General features: G+C 40.7%; 1 protein-coding gene and 1 long non-coding RNA gene across 38 annotated transcripts in view; one reads left to right on the forward strand and one right to left on the reverse strand.

The window, feature by feature from the left end:
- LOC307220561 overlaps positions 1–24,844 on the forward strand; it is a 320,367-nt gene that overhangs the window by 113,859 nt on the left and 181,664 nt on the right. The gene's annotated exons all lie outside the window — the stretch shown is intronic.
- MAP2 (microtubule associated protein 2) overlaps positions 1–24,844 on the reverse strand; it is a 323,285-nt gene that overhangs the window by 45,153 nt on the left and 253,288 nt on the right. For 15 of the 37 annotated variants that reach the window (XM_079975430.1, XM_079975463.1, XM_079975460.1 and 12 more), the window contains 4 exons: positions 24,692–24,769; positions 9,684–9,926; positions 1,677–5,339; positions 1,242–1,448 (listed from right to left, as the gene is read on the reverse strand). In XM_079975430.1, the coding sequence (XP_079831556.1) occupies positions 1,242–1,448; positions 1,677–5,339; positions 9,684–9,926; positions 24,692–24,769 (4,191 nt within the window). Of the gene's footprint in view, positions 1–1,241; positions 1,449–1,676; positions 5,352–9,683; positions 9,927–24,691; positions 24,770–24,844 lie in introns of all 37 variants that reach the window. The other 22 variants (XM_079975457.1, XM_079975443.1, XM_079975448.1 and 19 more) reach the window with 12 other exon arrangements.

Below are 24,844 nucleotides of genomic sequence, written 5' to 3' on the forward strand. Positions count from 1 at the left end.
AGAGCATACAATCAGAAATAAAAAAAACCAAGAAACCGAAATATATTTCAACATGACATTTTGGCTGTTGGTACCATGTTTTAGACCTTCAGTTAGAATGTGAGCCTACCAAGGCCCAGAGACGACTCGTAGTTGTTGCAAGCAACAACTGATTGGGTAGCAAGTGTCACTTTACCTGTCACCACACTCTGACCGTGCAAGCCAGGCACCTTCTGTACAAACTGCATAGAATGAGGGCATATTCCCACTCCAGCCTGCACACTCCTGCCATGTAGCATTGCAATTGTACTAGGCAGCTTCCAAGGCTATGTCTGGAAGGGTATGTGCTATGTTCCACTGGTGCAAACAATGGAGGTATTTTTTTGTTGTTTTTTTGTTAAATGACAGATCTGCAGGATCTAGGCCTCACTTTAGCTTGGACAAAATGCTGGACATTAACCAGGGCTCAAAACCCAGTGGAGCCACAGATCTGACTGGTAAAAGGTAAAGGGACCCCTGACCGCTAGGTCCAGTCATGGACGACTCTGGGGTTGCTGCACTCATCTCGCTTTACTGGCCGAGGGAGCCGACATTTGTCCGCAGTTTTTCCGGGTCATGTGGCCAGCATGACTAAGCCGCTTCTGGCGAACTAGAGCAGCGCACGGAAACGCCGTTTAGCTTCCCGCCGGAGCGGTACCTATTTATCTACTTTCACTTTGACATGCTTTCGAACTGCTATGTGGGCAGGAGCTGAGAACAAGCAACGGAAGCTCACCCCGTCGAACCGCCAACCTTCTGATCGGCAAGCCCAAGAGGTTCAATGGTTTAGACCACAACACCACCCGCGCCCCTGACTGGTGCCCACTGACAATTCTCTGCCTCTTGCACATGGGGAATAATAGTGGGATATTTTACATACTAGATTCAGCAACTAAGCAGATGGAAAGATTGCCACATGGCTACCCAGAGCACTAGCAAAGTCATGGTACATACGTGACTTTATGCTAGTGTTATTTATTTGATATTAATGAATCCAAGTAAGCAGAGCTGAATTCTCATACCGGATGTTTTACTACTCCATAAAAGAAAGAAATCATCAGCCTAAACTGGAGTGGCTGGAAGCAATGTAGACTGAATGCCCTGCTGTTAACACAAATGAATATTCTTGATTAAATGTGTAACAGTACTGCTAAAATACTCCTATAAAACAGGTGAACAACTCACAGTATGGCATTATAGGAAAAAGATAGTATTACATGAACCTTTTTTCCTTCTCACTTCATCTCTGGAGACAGTGCTAGGTTCCTTTTTAGCTATTTTTCTTTCAGGAGTAGAAATCCTGCCTCTCCCAGTTTTTAAAGGTTTCTCTTTTTTATGTTTATCAAGAGACGGTCTCCGCAATTCTCTCTCTGCCTTCTCCTCTTTAGGAACAGTCTCTAACTGTTCCGTCATGATGCTCCTATCATCATCTGCAGGATCAGAGTAAATTATAACAACAACAACAACAACAAAACAGAATTAGTAAAATATTAATAGTGCTTCAGTGGGATTTCATTTTTAAAAATCAGATTATTTCCTATTGTCATTATTTTAACAATATTCCTGAATGTTGAATGTGGTAATATTAATTATTATTAATTATTAATTATTAATGAATAATTTCAGAAACAAAAAAATGAAAAAAGGATAAGGCACACCTTGAGTATCCACCCATATGCTGTCTGTGTCCAGGATGGAGTCATCGATGGTTGTTTCATCTTTATAGTCATCATACGTCTCTGTCTTGTAATCAGTCAATGGGATTTCTTCTTGTTCAGGGGAGCCAGGAGCTTCCAGAGAGCTTTCTTTTGTCTCTGCTTCGACATCAGTCACCACCTCCACCTCCACTTCAGGATGGACGCTTTCTTCTTCTGTATCAGCCGGTGGTGCTTCTGCAAAGCGCACACTGTGGGAGCTGGTTTCTCCCTCATCGACTGTGGTCTGCACTATTGTGATGAAGTCATCCTCAATTGTAACCACAGACTCTATTACTCCTTTGAGTTCAGGCATTTGCCCAGGGACAGCTTCACACACCTTAAGCTCTTCACCAGGTATCTCAAAGTCCCTTTCTTTGCTTCTTTGCCTCATCTCTCCTTCTTCCTGCTCAATCTCTTCTTTCTTAATCTCTTCCTCTTGCTTCCTCTTTTCTTCTTCTTGTCTACTCTCTTCCTCACCTTCCTGCATGATCTTTTCCTTCTGCTGTTCTTGCTTAATTTCTTCTGCTTGCTCTAGTTTACTCTCTTCCTCATTATCTTCTTTTTGCTTACTCTCTTCCTCTTGTTCTTCTGCTTGCTTACTCTCCTTCTCTTGTTCTTCTTTCTGCAATGCCTCAGTTTTTACAGAGCCTTCCAATCCTAGAGATTCCACATTATCTTCCTTAGGCTGTGATATGTTCTTCATTTGAATTTCAGTTGTTTCGTCTTTGGTAGCTTTATATGCACCTCTTTCTGTAACTGGTTGTTCCACTGTCAATTGTGATGCCATCTCCTCTTCCAACAAAGAAGGGCTTTCTAGTTCTAATTTGTCATCATATGGTTTTAAAGTTTCTACAGGCAAGCCCTCTTGTGCTTGGTCATTATCACCACTTGACTCATATGATTCTTCTTTATCTACTGCTTCTTGGTGAACCAGGTCAGGCTTCGCTCCTTTCTCCTTAACATCAGTTTCAGACAGTTTATTGGCATCTTTCATTTGAGCAGGTTCTGCTTTTGCAGAATCTTGGGGCAATGTTGAGAGGGTCTTTTCTTGACCCTCATCTGTGCCTTGCTCTGTAACAGGCTCTGTGACATGAACGCCTAACTTAGTCTGGTTTTCTTGCTCAACTTGCCGAGCAGCAGAATCCATCTCATGCTTTATAGCATCATAGTCTGGTTTATAGGAAATTTCTGCCTTGCCTGTCTCTTCAGCAATGTGAACAGCTTTTTTTTCTTTCTCAGATAATGAAGAACCTTTCTTTTCCAGTCCAACTATATGTTTATCACCTGCATTTTCTAAAGTTGGAGCAGGCTTTGCTTTTTCATGTTCAGTGTCCTCATGAGAACAAACGTCTTTAGAGTCACTTTGTTCCTCGCTTTTTTCTAGCACAGTATCTAGTTTATCAATAGCTTTTCTCTCCTGCTCAAATTCTTTGCCTAAAACTGCTGATTCCCCAGAGGCCTCTCTTTCTTCTTTGGCTCTCTCAGCTGCTGCCAACTTCACTTCTATCAAAGAAAGGTCTGCAACGACACCTCTTCTAATTTTTTCATCAAAGGGACAGCTTTCCCCTGTCAAATTCTCACTGTCCTGTACTGGAGATGGCATTGGCACCGTGTACTTATTGAAAACACAGTAACCTAAATCTTCTAGTTGACTGTCAGCTTTTAGAGTCATATGGTTCTCGTCGGCCATGAGGAGCTGGGCCACTCCACTGTCCTCTACAACTGCTTCTGAAGGAACAGACTTCCTGTGGACTACCTCAGCATCTGCACTCACAGATGCTTCTCTGGACCTTGTGCCTGCTAAGTCCAACATTTCAGGTAAATCAGGCGCCATTACAGTCCCGTTTTTGTAATAATCTTTAGCCAGGAAGGGTGACTCACACAAAGGCTCCACTTGGATCTCTCCTCCTTGTTTTACTTTGGACTCTTCAGTTTTCTCATCTTCTTCCCTGCTCACTGATGGGAAGGAGGGAGACTTTTCTACTGCTGGAGTAGTGGCTGGCAAATAATCATCACCTTCATCGCCACTAGCATTATCCATAATATCTGAACCTAGTGGTGAAAGGTCATGTGTCCGCCCAAAGTTAAACCCCAGCGCTATAGAGTCCAAGCAGGACATGGGCAGATTAATTGACATACTCCTCTGCTCTATGGCAGATCTCCCACCAAGCCCCAAGCTCCTGCTTAGAGTTAAGTCATCTTTATTTTTACTGTGGAGTTCTCTCTTATCCCCATATACATTTGGGTCAATGGTGTACATTCTTTCTGTAGGGGAACTAGGTTCCTCAGAATCATCTGGGAAGCTCTGGGCAAGGGTGCTGTATCCCATTTCATGAGCAGGTATGCTGGTGTGTTGATATGCCTCTGGCTGAAATTGCTCAGTGTCTTTCTTAGATATGATGAAATCTTTATGGTAAGGGTCGTAGGTCTCCTCTTTAGTAACACTCAGTTCATAGTAATCATTGCCTTGCTGTAGGATGTCACTCTTGAAAGCTTCATCTTTAAGGGTGGAAGTCTCAAAATATGTAGACATTCCTGATTTATCCTCCTCTATCTGCATTTTGTGAGCTTCTGAATCTGCAGCTGAGAACACTTCCCCTTTCCCATCCTTTCCTTGCAGAGATTCTTTGCTGGGTTCAGCAGTGGGTTTCTCTATTGCTGCAGACAGTACAGCTTTATCTAAAGGCTCATTTACTTTTTCAGGAAGTAATTCTTGGCTGAGTCTTTCTGTAGAACTCTCTGTGCCATGCTTTTCCTCTTTTTTAATATCCCATGTTGATGAAACCTCAGTTTTCTCCAACTCTGCTTCTGCTTTGAGAGTACCAGATGACTTGGGCTTTTGTCCACTGGAAAGGGAGTACCCCTCCTCGTCGCTTTCATCCTCTGTCATATCTTTCTCTTCCTCCCAAAGAGGAACATTCTGGGTGGGCGTCTGCACTGTAATTTGTTTTGAGGCATGAGAAGTCAATACTTCAAATTCTTCTTCATGTTTTTTTGCTTGCTCTTTGTCAATTTTTCTATCTTTGGCAATCTCTGAAGCAGTAGATATTTGCATCATGTTTCTACTACCATGTGGCTCAGATTTATGTAGAGTAACTGGCAAAGTTTCAGAAGAAAACACAGTTTTAACTGTGCTTTTTTGGCCCACTGTAAATTCTGAAGATGAGAAACAACCTATGCTTTCATGAGAGGTAAAGTCACTTTTTATAGCATCAAACTGGCCATCTCTAGACCTGAAGGGTTGTGCTTCAGCGGCAGGTTTCTGGGCCTCTGGAGCCTTTTCATCTCTTTTACTTTCTTTGTGCAGCTCTGTTGACAAATCTTTCGGTTCTTTATGTAGATGTGGCTCTCCTGTGAAATCAAAATCTGCTTTTATAGAATTCCTGTCTTCTTTCTTCTGTGGACTGGCATCTAAGGTCTGTCCTGACAGGGTTGGGAACATTTTTTCTTCTCCTTTGCCTTGTGATTCTGTTGTTTCTAAAGTCTCGGTTTTTGCTGGCTGTTGAAGTAAGGCATCGTGTATAGGTTGCTCACTAGTCTTACTTCCTTTCTCTGGTTCCTTTGGGCCTAATGGCTCAGCTGCAAAAAGGCCTGCATGCTCCTCATGGATTTCCATCTTCGAAGCTGCAAGTAAATCTGTAGTTGTTTGATTGGATTTTACAACAGATTACTTAAAGCATTCACAGGCAGCAGCAGACTAGTTTACAGCATTATTTGGCATGGCAGAGTGGTTAAAAAAAGGGGGGTCACATGCAATGGTACCTTTTTAGAGGTCTTTTTTAAACAGATGGTTTTTCTCTCTTTTAGAGGGACAAATCTTTATTTAAAGTATTAATAATAACTCCTGTGATACACGCAAACCTACCTATAGTTTAATGACAAATTATTATGCTTTTAAAATCATAGGCCAGTTTCCTCACAAGCATTGCACTACAGATAAACCCAGCTTCATCTTATTACGCTTTATGGTACAATGGGTGATATCCAACGTCAGTCATCCTCAGAATAGACCCACTGAAATCAGTTAAAAAACTTAAATCTATTGATTTCAACAGTCCTTCTGTGCCTGACAATGGATATCACTCAATGATATAAATTCTGAATTACAGTCATACATAGGCATAATATTTGTGATAGGCTGTACATTATATTTAACATTCAAACCTCTAAATCCATTTAATGATATGATTCCTTTTATTTGAGCTCAATCAAATAATAGTTACAAAGCAATTTATTCACCAATTTTCAGTTATTACAGGAGGAACATTCCCCCCCCCCTTTCATATATTTTTAAAAATCAGATTACTGTCATTAAAGACATTAAATACTGTCTTCAAAATCCAGATGTTAATATAAAATGTGACGATCTACCACTGATTCAAAACAAAATCAGTGCCACTGCAGCTTCCAGCACATTGCTGAAAAGCTCAAGCCTTAGATTTTCTTATTTAAAACTCATGGAAATTGTAATTCTTCATTTGCCTATATCCTTTGGTAACATTTTATATAGTGATGCCTTTCCTAAACATTATATGCCATGCTTAATAAGACTTTGTTTCCTCAGACAATTACAGGGCCTGCATAATGCAATCTACAACATCATATTACAATCATGGTTACACATGTCTTTAAAAATGTCCTGAAAAAGCTTGGCAAAATTCTGTATTCTCAACATATATAATTATTTCAGTGGGAACCATTTCAGCTCAGCATACAGCACAATTTTTATCCCACTTGTTTCAAAAGAAATCCGTATCAAAAGGAATAAACATTAACACTGCAATCCTGTGCACACTTGCTTGTGAGTAAACCCCACTGAATTCAGCAAGCTTACTTCTGAGTAAGCATGTCTAGGATTGTTCTTGGTATCCTTCTAAACCCAGGAACAGGAAATTGAAAAACAATTCATCCCGATCAACAGTCCCATAAAAGGTAAAGGGACCCCTGACCATTAAGTCCAGTCGTGACCGACTCTGGGGTTGCGCACTCATCTAGCTCTATAGGCCGAGGGAGCCAGTGTTTGTCCGCAGACAGCTTCCGGGTCATGTGGCCAGCATGTCTAAGCCACTTCTGGCGAACCAGAGCAGCACATGGAAAGGCCGTTTACCTTCCCGCCGGAACGGTACCTATTTATCTACTTGCACTTTGACGTGCTTTCGAACTGCTAGGTTAGCAGGAGCAGGGACCAAACAACGGGAGCTCACCCCGTCGCGGGCATTCGAACTGCCGACCTTCTGATCGGCAGTCCTAGGCTCTGTGGTTTAACCCACAGTGCCACCGTCCCTCAACAGTCACATATTTCTATGGAAATATTTGGTATTGCTTCATTTCCCACAAATGATCATTTTGCAACACTGCCACTATTTTTAATGATCAACATTCTTACATCAGATTAGGCACTGTGAGAGACTGAGATAAACCTGTTAAGAACTGTGATCCACACTACGGCTGTGATCCAGAGAACCTGTTCCAAATTGGGAAACAGCTGTCCTTTAGCAGAGCAGTTGTTTCATTTGAACAAGCTTGGAAGCCCCTAATCCCCCTAGCTAAGTGCACTATATGCTTCACAGTTCATATAAATCCCCTTGCTTGGAAACACCTTCATCCCAAATTCTGGCTCTAAAAGCAGCCAGCCTGGTGCCTCTGGAAGCTCACAAGCCAGGCATCATGGTGACGGTGCTCAGCACCTGGTGAACAAAGGTATGCTGTTTTCGGAGGGCTAACTTTTAGCTAACGCAACTAGTTGCTACTGAGCAACCTGCTCTCTCTGAACAGGTTTATATGCGGGGAGGAAGCCATCCAAGACAATGGTCCTCATCATATTCTGTGTTAGTTAATTCTGTAAATTATGATTCCGGCACAGGACTACAGTTGTGTAATTTGACCTTAAACTGCTGCTCATTTAACGTCTCTGATCGATTTTAATGTGAAAGAGAGGATCGTTTCTCTCTACTCAAGTTCTCTAAGTTTGTGTTTAATGCTGTATACATCTATCAAGTCTAGCCTCCATCTCTTAAGTATTTTCTAAATAGATAGATAGATAGATAGCACAGGTAAGAGCTCATCTCACATGAGGGTTACATTTCTGGCTATTGCACGTATAAGCAAAATTGCACAAAGCCAGAATGACCCTACACCACAAATGGCCCCATGTGAGCATCCCTACTTGTTTGAAGCCAATGTTGAATGGGCCTTACACTCTGCCCCCTCCCCATGAAAGATGAGATTTTAAGCTCCCTGCCTTGTTTTCTGGGTTCTGGGAAAGCCCTGCAAGTCTCCTACAGGATCTTGTGGGAGCCTTCTCATAAACTTTCTGAGCCCAGCAAGCAAGGCAGGTGGGTTAAAAAGCTCTTTCCATGGTGGGAAAACAAGGAGAGGTTGTTTTGTCTAGCAATAGACATTATTGTACTGATGGAACAGTACTAATAATATGACATTGAATTCCTTCCTATGTGCCCTGACTTAAAGATTTTTACAGGTGAAACTATACTCATTCCTAAGGCAGAACATTGGACCAGGGCAGATTACACACTATTTATTTACTTCATCGTAAAAGTTGTCATTTTATTCCTGCCCTCTGGGAACTCTTTTTCAACCAGTTACTGGTCAATTAGAGAATTCATTTTTTTAGTCTATGACTTAAGTTTTAATGGGAGTTATTTGTGAGAGATTTTGACAGAAATAATGTTATATGTACTGTGTATCAGATCACCCATAAAAAGGATCTTCTGTGATTTTTTTAAAAAGTGTGAATAGCAGCTGTTGAGAGGATCTTCGAGTTGAGACCCCTGACTCCAATAGGTGCTATCTGACCTGCAGGGAAATAGCTTGGAAGGGGTGGGGTTTAATAGGAATTATATCAGAGTGAAGTTCCACTGCTGCAATCCCAATCCAATCCTTCCCCACAGCTCCCATTGCTATTAACACTTCTATATCTAGTCTAGATTGGTACTACAGAACGTATGCTGACATCCTCGTCTAAAAGGTCATAAGCTGATTTTTCTTCAGCAACTTTTATTCTTAGTGTTCAATCATTTCACTCTTAATCAAACTTTCCACAAATATTCCATTAAAAGTTAGGCTGAATCTGATTATTTGTGGAAGTGCTTGAGAATATGAGTATACTCTGGATCACAGCCTAATCTGGTTAACAGGGTTAACAGATTTCATTAGGAGGTCAAACTCTGAACTTGTATTTAGTTTTTCCTCAAGTAGAAGAGCTTCATTATGATTTGTTTGACTCGGTAACACAGGATTTCACCCTCAATGTCTAATCTTGCTCTTCATTCTGGTTTCCAAAATATCACAGGAATCCATGCAAATTTTCTTCCCGCACTGGGTTTTCAATTTTCAGCATCAACTTGTAAGAAAGGTAACAAAGATGAAAACAAAAAATTCTGGCAATGGCTAAGGAGGGTCAAGGTGGACTGCAATGAATGGCAAAGATATGACATAAAAAGCAGCAGCCTTGGAGAAATTGAGCCAGAATGTACTGAAGCACAAGCAAAAATACACTGCACACTGCAAACAAAAGACATCAGTACAATTTAAGCCTCTTTATGTCATAGTCAAGGTTAATCAGCTGGTTTCTTGAAATGAAAAGCAGATGAACCTCTGCATCAAAAACAAAAAGTAAAAAATATATACACAGATCAGCAATGTGACTGGCAAACACATCTGTGATGAAGAGGGAGGGAAGGTTTTGTGATATATCAGCTTGGCTGCATAGCATACTGTGTCATGGTTAGGGGGGAAAGTCAGGAATCAGCTGCAGTGGTGGGAAACCATGTCATCATCACACAGCATTTGCACAGTTCGCTTGCCTGTTATGCACTCCTCAAAGCATAATAACAAGAGCATTAATCATGAGGGTATTAAATGGGGGAAAGAGTAAATGGAGCAGAGTGGAGGAAGCTTGAGAACAGCTCAAATGCAGCCAACACATGCAGGTCCCTAAGGAGGACACACCTTCCTCACCCAAGGAAGGCATTTTGGCTTTCAAGGGTTCCTCCTCAACTAGGGTGACATTTTCCCCATTACGTGCCACTTGGTCTTCAGAAATGGAGTCCTGCTGGGCCTCTTTGGAGCCCTCTGCCTGTTGCAAAGGCTCAGCAGGATCACTCATTTTCTCACATTCCTCACCAAGCGGAACAGCAGGTTTGGGTTCATCAGCCACTGGACCTTTAACTGTGTCTTCTTCTTCTTCTTCTTTGACAGAACAGAAGGGGGAAAGGATGGAAAAATGAGGCGACACCAAGACACACACACAAGATGCACACATTAAACTGGTTGCCCATGTACAACATTTTCAGCTCTACACAGAATTTATACATTTGTGTCACCTTAGCTGTTACCACATTTTTAGTACCATGAAGCAGAGTGAGCTTGCATTATTTTTTTTTTTATTGTTATGGCTGACAATGCCATTTGTAATGCTGAATGTCTTCTTTTTTGTGCTGAAAATTGGTCTGATTCAAACATCATCCGTTCTTGACTGTCAAACCATGGTTTGGTAAACAGCTTCCATGCTCCTTTCCCTCATACTTCTCCCTCCCTTCTCTAGTTAGAGTTAGCAGTGGTTCACTGTTATATCTGAACTGGAATAGTTACAATAACCGCTAACCATAATTAGCTTTAGAACCAGAGACAACTTTCTAATCCTGGTCTCAATTTCTAGTTTAGAATCTAACTATGGGTAGTGTTACCTATGGCTATGTCAATTCAGTCTTGATGCTAACCAAGGAAGGAAAAGGAAAGGGGCGTGTGAAGCTGAAAAGAAAGAAAGAGGAGATAAGGCCAGGAGTCTGCAAACCTGCAGAGCACTCCTAATTGCCAAATGGTATGCATAGCCCATGCTTTTGGGGCAAGCCACAGTAATAAAATAAAGCTGAAAATGTTTTATTGTTCCCAAGGTGGAAACGACTGTAGGAAAGAAATTGTTATCTATGATAATGGAGATGTGTGGTGGTGATTGATGGTTTTGAAAAAGACTAATAAATAGTCAAACAAAATACATTGCCCTTTTGATTACTGTAATATGCATTACATTGGGCTGCATCTGAAAGCTCTAGAAAATGTAACTAGTTTGTTTTAAGGCTCAATCTAAGGTTTTGGTTTTGACTTTTAAAGCTCTGTGTAGCCTGGGACTGGGATGCCTCAAACCACCTTCTTTAGAATGAACCGACTCGTGAACAAAGGTCATCTTCAGAGGCTCCGTGTCTGCCCCCCCCCCCCCCCCCGGTCATCTAATGGATAATGCCTATTCAGGAAAGGGCCTTCTCAATATTGGTGCCTAGAATACAACTCCTCCCAGAGGGAAACTTGCTTGGCTCCTGTGATAATGGTTGCTTTCTTGCTGCTTTGGCATTGGCTTTATTGCTTATGTTGCTATTTTATTGCTGTTTTATGTTTTGATAACTCCTTTTAAACTGCTGTTTAAAATCGCTTTGTGGATCCTGGTGGATGGAAAGGTGAGGTACAAATATTTTAAATTAAATAGAATAAACACATATTCGCCTGGTGCTTAAAAATACTCAAACCCATTCTGCCCTTTTGAAGTAACAATACTGTAGCATTGAATAAGCTACAACCCTAGTCATAGTGACCCAGGGGTAAGCCCCATTCAACTCAATACATGAGTAGGTATGAATAGGGTTGCTTTGTAAATCACTGAAACATGCATTCTTATTTGGCACAAGAGGCAGCAATGTGAGAAGTTATGGCTCTCTCTAGAGACAGATCATTGCCACACCTTTAGGGCTCAGTTTAGAGGCTTTGCATGCACTGCTGTGCACTCAACAAGCTTACCTTCAATTCAGCAATATACAGCAAAGTTATTTAAACCATAGATGTACTACAAAGGAATTCAGGAAGAATAAAAGAAGAGATTTTTCATAACCAAAGAAAAGCTAAAAAGGAAATTGATTTCGCTTGTATTAACTCATGAAGTATTTTCTGCCACCCTTTACTTAATGATAAAGGCTCTTTGCAGGATGGACTCTATACTTAAGATTGAGCAGAACCACACGAGATATACAGAATTGTCCTCATTTTGCCAGTTAGAACTTCATTGGAGGCAGAGCTCCATGCTGTGAAAAAGGAACAAGGAACAAAGCAGTTCTGTCTAAGGGAAGCCCTTATAGGTGCTGATCAGCATGCTAAGACAAGTACAGAATACAATGCAAAATGACAAAAATGAAGCTTGATAGCCTGCCTTGTTAACATAAATGTGGTTTGAAGAAGCCACTGTCTGCTGCGTTCAGATGTAGTAACAAACCATGATTTGTTCCCCCAAAGCAACAGAATCTCTTCCCTTTGCACATGGAATGGGGAACATGCAAGCCATGGCTTATTCGTTGTTATGTCCAAAGTGGGTGACTATAGAGCACCACAGGTGAACTCTGGAGCTGGGTCTTGCAAAATCTATGTTGGAACATTGCTGTTGGCATTGGTTTGTCTTGAGGAAATGGAGTACACCTCCGGGGGTGTTACCAGCACCAAAATGACCTCCCTGGGGTACAAGCCTGGCAAGTGTGTATGGAGGCCCCAGGCTGTCCAGATAACAAGACACTCAGGTCGGCCTCACTGATGTGGTCCAAAGGAAAGCAGAGCAATATGTTTGGCACCAGCTTGGCTGCAGGAGTTCCTGGAAGGAGGCATACAAGGTACCATCCAACCATCTTAAGGACTCTACTCCAGATTTGTGTAAGATTTACTCCTTAGCCTTGCACTATTAATTTAAATGGAATCTCTCTCCGACTTTTCTTTTAAATTTCAGAAAGTCAAAAGTAATTATACTTGTCAAAGTCTCCTTGATTTTGTCTATTTCTTGATTTTGTCTATTTCTTTAAATGCTGTTATTTCTTCAAATAATGTTTGAATATGTAATACAAGTCTGTTTTAGCTAGACAAAATTATATTAACCCACTCCACTAAAGCAAAATCCATAGATCACCCCAGAAATAAATTCAGAAATGTCCCAAAATTTGTCCTGGTCAGTTTCACTTGCCAGGAGAAAAATGCTATGTTTTCAGCCCCACTCCTTGAGACTGGAATCACAGGGTGTGGTGTTTCAACAATCTGTCCCCATCAATAATACACTACTGTATTTGAAAGAACTATGGAGCAGCAAGGAGATTTTAATGTTGCAAGTGCCTAAACTTTTTGAATGGGGCATAGAATGGAATCCAAAGAGCCAGACCAGGAACTCCACATCTCCACTCCACAATGTACTGCAAAGAAACCTATTTTGGAAAATGAAGAGACTTTCAAAAGCCATTTGTGGTGTGTCATGGAGGTCTGCTGTTCAAAGAAAAAAAAGGGGGGGGGAGCACACAAAAAAAACCATGATGGACATGAGGTTGTAGCAAAAGCTGCCAAGCCAAGCTTAAAATAGCCTTTCCCTTTGATTCTGGTCTCAGACCTGAAGACCCTGAGAAGGTAGAGGATAAAACTCTGAAACTTTAGGACTAAACCTGACACCTGACAGCCCTGGACACAAATGATGAAATGAATGTGGCATGGCAGGGTAGAGGAGAGGAGGAAGAGTGGGACCATGCTTTGTTCACCTTCTTCATAGCCTAAAAAGGCCTCTGCACTTTGGGCTGTGGCACTGGGAGGTCCACTAGCTTCAGTCCATTTGGAGATGAACAAAGGGTGTTCATAGTACTCCTCATCTGAATTGTAGGGCTCATCATCAGGCACAGACACTGAAATGGAAGGGGCAAGGAACTTACGCCTCTCCCCTGTGGCAGCTGGCCCATGCCATGAGCTGCTGCGAAGAGGTCCCACCTCATCCTCAGCTCCTTCATCTACAGACAGACACACAGGAAGAAACTGCACAGAGAACTTGAAGAGACAGAAGGACATAACACAAGACAGAATGGAAACAGGCAGACACGTACTGGACACTGATGCAACATCATGGGATGAAAGGAAACAACCATGCTAAGCTCAATGTCATCTCAAAGGCACAATACACACATTTAATGCATTGGTCAACTTGAATGCATTTATTATGTTTTCTGTGGTGCCTACAGGAAGAGTAGTCCATGTCTTTCCACAATGCAAATGAACCCAATAGCCAAAACAAGCACTTTGTTCCAAACACCTAAGTGATTAAGGATATTCTAGATATGAGTCAAATTTGCCACAGTATGTGTCAGAACCACATTATATAGTAAAAGTAAAAGAAACTGGGACAAAACTAGACATTCATCAGCAAGCAAGGCAGAATAAAATAGGTCTCCCCTCCATAAAGCAAACAAACAGATGGACTTCCGGGTTAGCGCCTCCGGTAATGGCGGAATTCCTCTGATCGGGAGGAATTTGCTTCGTAGGAATCCGGGTCTGGCCGCCACGGCAAAGGCGGAGACCCACTAGAAATCACAGGCCGGTGAAGCCTGTGAATGTGGGATTCGGCTGGCACCTTTTGCGCCTCCCCTACTCGCGGGGAAACCCGGTTTCGGGGATCCGGAGCGACGTGGGGTGAGTGGCGTGGTGCTTCGAATTGACTGCTTCTTCCACGGAGCGAAGCCGCATAGCTGTTGCCGGAGAGCGCTGACTTTTTCCTGTGGACAATTTGATCTTAAAGCAACTACCCGTGAGTAGTTGGATTTTTAAACGTCTTAATTTGGTGCTGAAACGGGGAGGTCTAAAACAGGAAGTCCGCCTTCCCCTTTTGTAAATAGATTGAAGCAATGAGGATGCAAGCTGAAGTCTTGGAAAGCCTATTGTAAAGGACTAAATTTCCATCAGTAAAAAATACTAAACCCCCCTTGGTGGCAGGAGAAGAGGGGGGAAAGTTTTGGACTGAGTATACCTGCAGGAGAGAGCAAACAGAGTTAATATACCACTGCTCCGATCCTGGAAACGGGCTGCCAACAGGACTGACCGTGTTTAGAACGTTCACTGACAGTTAGTTAAATAAGAGTAATACATTGTTTCCATGGTCTCCGTCTGCGTTTAAAAAGGAGTAAAAGTAACAGAAAATTGAAACTAACTTTATTGTTTGAATTGAGTTTAAAAGGACTAATACAAATAGAAACTGTTTCCCTCTAGAGGAACTGTTTCCCTCTAGAGGAAGCTTTTGAAACTGTCACAAGAGTTGAGCTGGGGGAATTTCCAGCTGCAAGATAAAAACCTGTGAGATTCTGGGGACCTTGAATCGGTTAAGAATGTTGACAGAAGAGGCCTTAGTGGTTGTATTATGTAAGATAAGTGATTCACTGGAGCAGCTTCACAAAAAGGTGGATGTGGTAACTACCAAAATTGACAATTTGGGACAAAAAGTGAACACCAATATAGAAACTATTCAGAAACTGATAGGTAGCCGTGTTGGTCTGCCATAGTCAAAACAAAATAAAAAAATTCCTTCCAGTGGCACCTTAAAGACCAACTAAGTTAGTTCTTGGTATGAGCTTTCGTGTGCATGCACACTTCTTCAGATACACTGAAACAGAAGTCACCAGACCCTTCTATATAGTGAGAAGGTGGGGAGGGGTATTACTCAGAAGGGTGGTGGGATTGGGTGATTGGCAGATAGCTGTGATGAGCCTGTTGACGACTCTTAACGACTGCAATAGGTCTTACAGGAAAAAGCAAGGGGTGAGAAGGTGAAAAATGGCTTTGTCATGTATAATGAATGTATATAGGAGAACACTTCAATCTCCCAGGACATTCTATACAAGATCTCAAAGTAGCTGTTCTATTACAAAGGAATTTCAGAAATAGACTGCAAAGAGAAGCTGCTGAATTGCAACTTATTACCAAACTTAAAACCATGGATAGACCTGGTCTGAACAAAGACATTGGATTCTTATCTCATTATACATGACATTATTGTCGTAAGGAAGCAGCTGGGAAATTGCTTTTAAAGATAAAAGCCCTGAGAAACCAGTTTTTGACCTTGGACTGTTTAAGGATGGCGGTCGGGAAGGAAATCGAGTGTGAACTGAACAGGACATTTTATCTCTTGGGAAAGCTGCAAGACCAGATAAATGTTATGGCTACTAATGTTGTAATCTTGGGAACAAAAGTGGGTATTAGTAAAGAAGTTGACAAGAACTCGGCACAGGAACCTCTTCCAACTGAACAAATTGAAAAATTTGAGAAGGAGAATCATGTTGTGATTAAAGTGATGAAAGGGGGAGCCGTAACCCTACAGAGGCAAATGGTGGACTACAATTTGAGGCCTTACATGATGGCAACTAGGAGAAGCAAATTTTTGGAGATGGAAGCCTGGCTTGGTCTGGAAAATGAAAGATGGAGAGATCACCCTATGTGGAGATCAAATGACCTTTGGGATACAAATCTGAGCCAGGTGGAGGTTGGAGCTTCGGGGGCCTTTGGATTTGAAAGGAGTGTGAAACAAGATTTGGAATATCCTATAGGCCCTATTTTTAACTATGGAAGTTTGGCAGGAAGGAATATGATTACCGTTGGGTTGGAGCCTCCCTGAGATCTGGTTTTCAACACCAATGATTATCAAAAAGACCGGCAGAGGGGACATGAAAGAGACTTAAGAGCCCCGGACTTAAGATCTCCGGGTTGATGGTTTCCCGAGATTGATGGAACTATTGCTAGGGGCCGAAACCGGGGAGGGGATCTGGTGGAAGAAAATTGGGAATTTAAAGTGTATATAATATAATTTGTGTTTTTTTTTTTTCTTTTAATGAGAGATGGGAAAATCGTGGAATGGAATCTTTTTTGACCCTAGGGGAAACGTCTTAAGAATAATACAGATATATAAGTTTTAATGAGAAATAAGATTAAATAAAGTAAAAGTGGATGGCTATTTGGTGAAAGAAAGAATGGAAAATTATAGTATATTACGATAAGATATAAGGATAAAAATAAGATGAAGGATTTGTTGAAATATCTATATGAATTAGAATAAAAAGAGGGGAATTATAGTATGTTAAGATAAATTATTAGGATAAAAACAAAGTTGGAAGGATTTGCTGGAATATCTAATTGAATTAGAATACAAAAATGGGAGGCGTGAGGAAGTCAAGGAAATAAGTGAATGTAAGTAAGTGAGTTAAAGGTTTGACTTGTTTTTTACTTCTTTTTGATGATTTGTTTTTATATGTACTGTTTTTTCTTTTTTTATTGTTTTCTTTTTAGTTTTTTCTGTAACCTTTAAAATCTTAATAAAAATTTATTAAAAAATAATAATAATTGAAAGTATAGGTTGTGTTTCTTTTTTCTTTTTCTTTTTTAATTGTTTTTGTTTTATTTTTGTTATGCATATGTAATATTTTTCTTTCTATATTGTATTGTATGGTTTTGTTATGTTTAACTTTTTTTCTTTTTCCTTTCTGTAACTTTCAAAACTTTAATAAATATTATTAAAAAAAAATAATTTAATGTTTGGGGTTGGTGTTGTGTGGTGTTTTTGTTTTTGTATTGTATTGTATTGTTTTGTTTACTTCTTTGTCTTTCTTTTGCAGTCTTTAAAATGTTAATAAATATTATTTAAAAAAAACATAAAGCAAACAAACAAACAAAAAACCAAATCCAGAAGAATCTTTTTATGATTTGTTGAAATACGGGTTTGAAACTTTTGGGTATCATTTCATCATCCCACCAGTAAGCAAAAATGTTGTCTAATCACCAAAGAATAATGAAGTTAATGTATGCAGCCAGGGCATGTTTGCAATCCAAGGAAACAAACATCACTGCTTGCCCTCTCTTAGGAAACTTCTCCAACCTACCACCTCAGGCCAAAGTATAGTGATAGGAACAATCACATATGTCTGTTCCCAAGTTTGCCCATTTGGTCATGTGAGTTTGGTGAATATGCGGGCTACAGTGCTAGCAAATGAGGCGCATGTTGGTGATGGGAACAAGATCCTTTCCTTGTTTTACCTTTCTCTGCTCCATCACTTCAGCCACACCTCTCCCCATCCTGGTTCAATTCCAGTTGAGTTTCCATCACTCGTATAGCTCTCTGGTGCAAAGGTTTGACTTCCACCCATTACTTTATATTTGTACAGGCAGACATCTGAACAGCAAATGTAACTGCATCCATCACATCAGGTATGGCCCCTAGGAGTATCTTTTTAAAGAGTTGCTCTTATAATCAGACCCTGCACCTTCCTCTACTGAATGATAACTTTATGTACTGCAGACACATACCATATAGGGGTTCCTACTTATTCCAGACTATTATAACCCAAGAACTGTCTTAGCCACTGACAAAAAACAGGCAGTATATAAGGAGCCACAAATGAATTATTTTTCTTTTAAGATAACAAACAAATTCACTTCAACAAAGAGGTTAAGCATCACAATCTCCTCTTACTGAACAGTGGTACAAGTAAACTCATTACAGTGGTGCCTCGCAAGACGAAATTAATCCGTTCTGCGAGTCTCTTCGTCTAGCGGTTTTTTCGTCTTGCGAAGCAAGCCCATTGATGGCTTAGCGGATTAGCGCTATTAGCGGCTTTTAGCGGCTTAGCGGCTTAGAAAAAGGGGGGGAAAGGGGAAAAAACCTGCAGGAACTCGCAATACATTTTCGTCATGCAAAGCAAGCCCATAGGAAATTCGTTTTGTGAAGCACCTCCAAAACGGAAAACCCTTTCGTCTAGCGGGTTTTCCGTCTTGCAAGGCATTCGTCTTGCAGGGCACCACTGTATGTCACGCTTTGCTTTTGGGAAGACTAGAAAGAAAGCTTGACTAAGCATCCACAAAGCTTGAAAGTTGGTATCTGGTTGAATGCTGTATTCAGCAGAGGTCCTCTTCAGCTGATCTTCCTTTGTAGCTTACTGTCCAGGATTTGCTCCAACATACAAAAAACCTACAAAAATTATTATTTTCACATTTCAACTTCCTCCACTTATTGCTAACACACAATGCAAAAGCTAAGGGAGCTGGGCATGTTTAGCCTGGAGAAGAGGAGGTTAAGGGGTGATATGATAGCCATGTTCAAATATATAAAAGGATGTCACATAGAGGAGGGAGAAAGGTTGTTCTGCTGCTCCAGAGAAGCGGACACGGAGCAATGGTTCCAAACTACAAGAAAGAAGATTCCACCTAAACATTAGGAAGAACTTCCTGACAGTAAGAGCTGTTTGACAGTGGAATTTGCTGCCAAGGAGTGTGGTGGAGTCTCCTTCTTTGGAGGTCTTTAAGCAGAGGCTTGACAACCATATGTCAGGAGTGCTCTGATGGTGCTTCCTGCTTCGCAGGGGGTTGGACTCGATGGCCCTTGTGGTCTCTTCCAACTCTATGATTCTATGATTCTATGATTCAGATTTCTTCACTCCCTCATCCACCCCCACAAATGTATTTTCATTCTAAACACAACACAAGTATATAATTTCACTTTAGGATGTCATTACCTTAACTGGTCAACGGCTTTTACACGAAGCAGTAAAAGCAAATGCTCTTCCATTTGCTCTTTATGTACGTGTCTGTACCAGAATAAAAGGTGGAAAGAGATGTTGCTGCACAGAGAGTTGCTCATCCTCTGCTAGTCCGCACACACAAAGTTATGTGTTTTCACTTCTAAGGGAGTGCCAGCTTTCTCCCCAACTTTTCACACTTTTTAAAATTAGTCTCCCCATCCATGTTTCCTATGCAGAGAATTAGAACTTAACTTCTTTTAAAAGAAGTAAAAGCTGAATTTGCAAAAGGACTCACTGCAGGGCAAGTATATGGAGAAGCTGCCTGCAAACCAATCTGTGGGCATAACCCCAAAGTCCTGGGTCAATGCCAGCTCCATTGGAATGGTGCTGAAGGTATATGAATTCTTAAGCAGATAGCTGAGAAAGGTGCTTTAGTTAAGATGTTCTAGCCCACCCAAAAAATGCCTGTGTGGCTTGCCTTTCCTTTTAGAGACTTCCAGTACCACTTATGTAGTATGTAGGTTAGCCCAGTCCAAACTACTCTTCCCTCACTGCTTCCAATCCTTTTTGACAGACATCCTGATTCCAAGACTGTTCCCCCCAGGAGGTAGCAAGCAATCCTTCATGTATGAAAGCTTATTCCTACTCCTAGCTGGAGTAATCTACATGGGAGATACAGTTCAATGAATGATGCGAGACCCAATGATGCTTTGCCATGGCCCAGAATGGCATGATTACGACAATCAAATTAAATTGTATGAATTAGCCTAAAATGCAGCAAAATAGCAACACAATGAAGGGGTCTCGATTTGTGCCTCTCTTTAGTTTGCTTTATAATGTTAAATTTTCAAGGTCATATATTGCTACTTAAGACCTCCACCATATGGCATAATTGCTGAAGAATGAAAATGTACTGGAAGTACATCTGAATGCGTTATATTTTAATTGTTGTAACAAAAAAATAAATAAATCATACAGCTCTTTTGTCCATTGTAGTAGGTACTCTTTAAAATATATGCTGTAGCAAGACTCTTTGAAATGAATTGGGGCTGTCCTGGTACAGCCTAATGATTGAAGCCTAGCTAGCAGAGAAATATTTTTATAGAAAGCATTTTTAAATTCAAGCTGCTGGATATCTGTTGCCAGCAGGGTGGGGTGCAGGGGGCTGGGGGGAGATCAGAATACATTCTAATCAGTGTTAATTCTTTTAGAAAAAAATAGCTCTTATCAATTTGTAAAACACTCACTGGTCTCAAAATCCTTCCTCAAAGACATAAATTATAAATTATAGTATTCTCAATGCACAAAATAGTTTTAATAAAATCGAATTAGGTTTCTTACCTCCTAGTGCTGTGCAAACAGACCCACTCATTCTTTTATGTAGGTGAAGCAAGTTATCAAAATAGAACAATGAAAGCTGCAGCAGCAAATCCTTCCCTCTTCTGAAACAGATTTGCCTTACAAACCTCTCTCTGTCTCTCTAATTTGTGTTTGCTGCTTGGTTGGCCACATCTACCTTTGTCATGTCTGCTACACTGTGATTTCCCACCCCGGGATGACTGAAGGAACTCACCCTCCTACTCTGGACTATGCAACCTGCTGATGAAATTACCACCATCAAAATGCTGTGGGGAAAGGAATGTGGGGAAAGAAAGTCTCGTTTCCTGTGCTCAATCCAAATTCCACGCTAAGCAGAAGCATGTTCCCAAATGCTTCTAATGATGCAAATCAATAACCCACCTGTGTCTACTTCTCATAAATCCCAACCCAAATTCAATCCATGGCAGAGGTATGGGTTATGGCACATGGGTTAAGTGGGGATACTGTGTGTTCTGCAGGTGTGGGAACATGAAGAAAGGACAAATGGCAAATAAGACTACAACAGTTGCACTTCCTTTATAGCAAAGCTTTTCACAGGCATTCCCTTTGACCTGGGGCCCATGTGTGTATGCATGCGCACTCGCATGCACAGGGAGTATGAGGCACTAATGGAGAAGGACATGAATAGATGGGTGTGTTTTCATCAGTACTGAAAAATGCCTCAATGCTGAATGTATGCAACAATCCCTGACACTGAGGAGAATGGGACTACCTCTGTCACAATGGGCAATGGAGTCCTGAGATGCCTGTGGCTCATGCTCACTGCATGCAGTTTTCAAAGCTATAGACACAGAGTAATCCCACAATGATATAAATGGGACTAATTTAGTTATCATTAATTTCAATAGTACGCTCTGAGTAAAAGTTAGTTGATCATAACCCTAAATATAGATTAATTCACCATACAAATAAGAAAGCAAGTTGTTTCGAGACAGAAAAAGAAATGAGCATTGGCTGAACATGTTTGTTGACAACCCTCCAGTCCTTTTCTACAAAAATAATAATAAAATAAAATAAAATAAAATCACACACAATACATAGATACCTTGCAGCACATTCGAATTATGATTACCCATTAATGGTGAAGCACACAGCGTCTTGGACTATATGCATGATACTGCCAAAGTTAAACAATCTGAAGTTCCACTTATTTCAATGAAAAAGATTTACAGTACATTCCCACATTCTGTTTATGCTGCCTGGAAAGGCACTGTATCCTTCTGTCTGGTGAGCAGCGTCTTCTGTTTGCAGGGTGCTGAATGGCTGCATGAGCATGTTATCTTGAAATTGTGAGCACAGACTTAGTCCACGCCTGGCTAAGGGCAAGGTACTATGAGCATGCTGCTCTGTGATTGGTGAGAGTTAGTGCTGATGCTGTGGTTGCTGGGAGAAAGACTGTCGTAGCTGCAATGGTACTTAAAAGTAATGTTGATTTGCTCCCAGTGTTGCGGCTGAGAAAGCAGCGACCACTTGGAAAGCTAGGACTATTCTGCCAGGCTAAAATACCTAGAAAGAGTAATTCCACGCTGAGCGAGCTTAGTGGGACATGCTTCTGCATAAACACGCTTAAAATTATATTGCATTGTATTTGTTGACCGTCAACTGATTTTTAAAGTTTTGATAATCTGCAAATCTGTAAGTGTGTATGTTTGACTTATTCTTCAGCTTTCTTGGTTTTTTGTGATGTATGTTTTAATGGCCATTGGCTATGAATAATAAAAATCCTACTGATATTTAACTCTTCTATTAAAACAAAAGGGTTTTAAAAGTGATTAACTCTGCTTAGATTGTTATAACCTCTTATTTTGGGAGATTTGAATAAAAATGGTTGACTTGGCTGTTCAGCTGGGGGGAAAACAAACTTTTGAAATAATGTTGTTTGTTAACTTGAAAAAGCAAGCTTGAATGATATATTAACATACACTACTCAATAAGCATATATGCATCATAGCTTGAGAATCCTGCACAAACATCAGCTTTTTGGTTAATTTTTATAACCATCATTTTCTATATTATACAGATTTTTATAAAACAGAAATACAGTATGAATTGCTAGCTGTAGCAGTCGGAGCAACATGATCTACTGAGTCACAATGACCTGGAGATGTTTCATCTCTTTGAAATACTAACACAGAGAAGAGGTAGCTGGCAGTTAAATTCATTAGAGAGCCTTAACATTCCTGGAGATCAATCAATTTTCATTTTATACAAAATGAAAACCAGCAGAAAAGTGACAGCACTAACATTAATGACTACCACATAAAGCCAATTTTATGCTGGTATCTTAAGACTGTAATCAGCAGATCTGGTGGGTTACCAAAAATGTTAAAAGGGTGCTTCTGAGACAGAAAGGTACCCAAACAAACCCTTCAATGTGGGATGTTCTATTTTCTCAAAGTGAGCACTTTAGATAACATGGGTACATCACATCACAAGCTCTGAATTGCATGTATGTTTAAGATTATAGGTACGTATACACTTATGAACCCAAACATGCATGCGGAAACATGAGCATTCAAATATACACAGTTTCTTCCCTTCCACAGGGAAGTAGCATAGCCCCGGGAGGAATATATCATGTGTTTTTTCTGCACATGAAGCTCAGCTCTAACTTTTCATACTCTCTAACATCCATTAGAAGCAGAGACTGTGACTACAAAGTTTCCCCAAAGTGTCACCTTAATAACATAATGAAGTGGTGGGTAACAGATGTGCAATATAAAATCAAGTCCCCAGTTACAGCCTATTGGCTGAAATAGCCTTTGTTAAACATGTGATTAAGAGGCCTCTTGATTTAAGCACATGTTCAAATTTCTTTGTCAACAGAGGTTTGCAGAGCTCTGTAGATGGGGGCTGCTGAAGTTAGGGGGTTCTACAATACAGGCCTGGGGTGGGGAACCTGTGGCCTGCCAGCTGTTGCAGGACTCCAACATCCATCAGTGCTAGGCACTAGAGCAAATGGCTAGGAATGAGAGGAGCTGCATTTCAACATTTAGAGGATCAACATTCCCCCCCTTCCTGGCACAGGTACATCAAATTTATTCCAATATTGAATCTCACCAAATTAAAAAGAGCTTAGCACTTGGACACAAATTCATGGACCCACAAAGGTATTCACAAGAATAATGATGGTTTGCAGTAAAATCTGAAAAAATGCTGACCCCAGGAGTCTAGTTCCGCCCCCCCAAACAAATCTCAATTTAAAAAATAGTAAGAATATTACTCATTTTATTATCAGGGAGGTCTTGCCATTTCCCCCCAACCCCATGGCATGCTCCTGTGCATTTAAAGGTTTCAGGTAAAGCATATATTCACTGGCTATCTAAAAATACAGAAAGAGAAAGAAGATATTGAACATCACGGTAGCATTTAATAACCTCAGAACAGAATTGCACTTAATTCACATTTATCTTACGATAGTTTTTTACATTTATGCTGTTATGTTTTACATTACCTGTCATGTCTAAATTTAAAAGAAAACAGATATAAAGCAAGCAGAAAGAAAGATGGAAAGAAATTAATTCAAGAAACGAACCGTTTCCCAGCATGGAAATAAAGCGCTGGAAAAAGCTTTATAGTGTTTTGTCTTGAGGGCTGCCAGAATACATTGACATTCCTACTGCTAGGAGATGCCCTTTGCATCCTCTATAGTTGGGTATACTGGGTAGTAAGTATGTTTCCCTAGTCCAGAACTTGAGAGATTGCTGTAACCATTTTTCCAAGTTCAGCTTTTCTCATCGCAGGAAGTCAGTGATAAGAGAAATTGTACCAAGTGGAATTATCCTCTATCTGCAAGCCTTAAAAGCAGGGCTGTGGAACCAATGGGCTTCTTGATATTCTTGGACTCCAACTCCCATCAGCATGAGTCTGCCTGGCCAATATTGGCCAGGGGTGTTGGCAGTTGTAATCCAACAATATCTAGAAGGCCACAATTTTTCCTGCCCTTTCTTCAAGGTACCAGAATCTTTTCAAAGCCATTTGGAATATCTATTCAATGGCGCAACAAAACTTGTATTCATGTTAATATACACTCCCAAATATGACCATAAGCATATATAGATATGTACATAACAATGTACATATCGGTACTGCTTGTGCTTTACAGCGATGTGGAACTGCTAACTTGCTATTAGGGAAAATGCCCTTTAAATTAATGCTGACAGGTCATCCTCCTACCTCTCTCATTAGGATTCCTGGGTTTCTCTCCTTAGAGATGGGCTCTGCAACGCCCAAGGGAATTCTTACCTTCTTCCAATGTTCCAGTCTGCTCTGAAGCTGGTGATGGGGGCGGAGAAGGAGGCAGGTTAGCTGTTTCTTCAACTGCTAAAGATTGAACAGTAAAAATGAGACACAACAATTAACTGCTTTGAGACCAGGTTATGTCAACTGGACAATCTA

This window comes from Podarcis cretensis (genome assembly GCF_951804945.1).
Source record: "Podarcis cretensis genome assembly, chromosome: 1".
In the NCBI taxonomy this organism is placed as follows: Eukaryota; Metazoa; Chordata; class Lepidosauria; order Squamata; family Lacertidae; genus Podarcis; species Podarcis cretensis.